The sequence below is a fragment of the Cynoglossus semilaevis genome, chromosome 11 (assembly GCF_000523025.1).
Source record: "Cynoglossus semilaevis isolate Cse_v1.0 chromosome 11, Cse_v1.0, whole genome shotgun sequence".
In the NCBI taxonomy this organism is placed as follows: domain Eukaryota; kingdom Metazoa; phylum Chordata; class Actinopteri; order Pleuronectiformes; family Cynoglossidae; genus Cynoglossus; species Cynoglossus semilaevis.
In genome coordinates this window covers 6,942,522-6,944,597 of record NC_024317.1, presented here as the reverse complement: position 1 = coordinate 6,944,597, position 2,076 = coordinate 6,942,522, and the positions used below count along the sequence as shown (strand labels likewise).

The 2,076-nt window shown below is 40.6% G+C and overlaps 1 protein-coding gene across 2 annotated transcripts in view; it reads right to left on the bottom strand.

The window, feature by feature from the left end:
* Nucleotides 1-677: 677 nt before the first annotated feature.
* ube2j2 (ubiquitin-conjugating enzyme E2, J2 (UBC6 homolog, yeast)) overlaps nt 678-2,076 on the bottom strand; it is a 5,594-nt gene continuing 4,195 nt past the window's right edge. For both annotated transcript variants that reach the window (XM_017036962.2, XM_017036963.2), the window contains exon 8: nt 678-2,076. This exon is cut by the window's right edge and continues 1 nt beyond it. In XM_017036962.2, coding sequence (XP_016892451.1) covers nt 1,903-2,076 — 174 coding nt within the window. In that variant the 3' untranslated portion in view covers nt 678-1,902.

Below are 2,076 nucleotides of genomic sequence, written 5' to 3'. Positions count from 1 at the left end.
TGAGTTTACTTTACTTAAACATTCACACTTAGAAGAAAAACTAGTTAGAAAAACTGAAGCTAAAAGGTAAGTGCTGCCCTGTTTTGCTGAAATGTGAAGGGTAAGTGTGAAAGACCCGCAGATTCTAGAGACAATTTAAAAAAAATGTCTGGTCATCACAGATCTTTCGGGTCTTGCCTGAAACTACAACCTGACTTTTAACTTGCCTTGTCTCAAAGTCTCAACTACACCTGCAGATTAAAAAAAAACTATACATAAGCCACAGTTCCTGTGTCATCTACTAAAACTTGTAAAAAAATACTTACTTCTTAAAACTCAGAGTCGGCTCAGTAGTTGAAAAGGTTGCTGCTGGTGTGGTGACTGAAGACTTCTGTTTGGTTCACCTGCTTTTATACAGGTGCCAGCTTCTGCTACGACTTTTCCTGTTCTGTCAGAAGCTAATTATAGATTTCCAAGCTATTGATGGAATCAGTTCTGTGGAAACAAAATAAATTCAAACGGGCGGGGCGTTCAAACCACATGGAGGGCAGGTGAAGGAGTGCCTGAGACAGTCTTCAGAAATTGCCCTAAAGACAAGGTTTGTTTTTTTGGATTTAACTATGAAAATGTGTCACGCATGACTTACTGCAGGGAAATGATGGCATTTGCTTCAATAATCACACAATTGCAGCTGCAAATGTCGTCATTAATATTATGATCACTTTGTTTTTATTTTTTGTTTTTTTTTAAAGATGTTGCCAAGAAAATTACACAAAAGGAGAGAATGATCAGTTTTCAGACCAGTTATTCTGTTGAACCATCACTGACACAGTAGAACCGTCTTTACTTGATGACATGAAATGAACAACAGTAAATCATAAGTGATTATAAATGAGGCCTGGGTCGTAAGCTTGCCTGTGTTTGTCCGTTTAGTCAGCAGACACTAGAACTCTTTCTAACAACGATGACAAAGCCAGGCTGTCGCTATAAATAAAAACAACACAGAACACACCATAATGAAAGAATATAAAAATACACAGACACAAAGCATTGGTTTACTTCACGTGTCTTCTCATTTGGACCTATATTGAATGGAACTATACTGGTTGTTAAAGCCAATTTTATAAAGGGGAAAAAAACATGTACTGGTCTGCATTTGCACTGTCTGCAGACACTGGGTGACGCTGCTTGGCTCATGGGTAGACTAGAACCAACATGCCGTAAGAGGCGCGTGTTTACTCTCTCTGTCCGCTTGAACAGCCCAAACTTCTCATACATTTTGAACACAACTTTCCTAGAACAATATTTCCTGGTTGAATTTTAACGAAGGTTAAAGAAAGATAACTGGCAATAAAATAATTATGAAGTGCAATAGTAAACAGAACTAATAGTTCTTGTTTAGAATTAAAAGGAAGAGAACCGGTTGCTCAACTTCTCTAGAGGATGACGTTCTGTTGTTAATTATACCCTAGGGCAAATACGAGACCTGAACAAATCTCCGCAGAAGAATTTCGGTAGAAGTGAATAGCAAGTGCCACGTACAGCAGAGCAGATGTGTAATGAAACTTAAACAATGAAAAGTTTTCCATCTCTGCACCAAAAACTAACAGCTCTTTAAATATTACACATCACACTTTTATTCAACCCATGAGCCAAATTTGTTCCTTTTGCTGACAGAGTTTGGATCTGTTTCAATGAGTACTCCCCTTCCCCAGATCTATAGATACTCCACAGTCCACTACCACCTCCTTCTGCTTCTGGGTTGGCTTCCTAAGTCCATGGTGGTGGTAGTAGTAGTGGTGGTGGTGTTGGTTTTTTGGGGGTTGTTGTAAACAGAACAGAACATCCTGTAACCCCCCAACGCAGTGTGTTTGTAGAATGTGGAGTCCACTGAATGGCTCACTGCAGAAGGAGCAGCTGCTCTCACTCCTGAGCTATGCTCCTTAGCACATACTTAACTGTGTAGGCAAATGCGGCGAAGCCTACGATCACAAAGAGGTTGGCGAGAGCACCACCTAAAAGTCCATGGTTACGATTTGGCTGCTGCACACCGGGGGCAGGGTGTACACCGCCAAGAGGGATGGGGCCTCCGTTTAA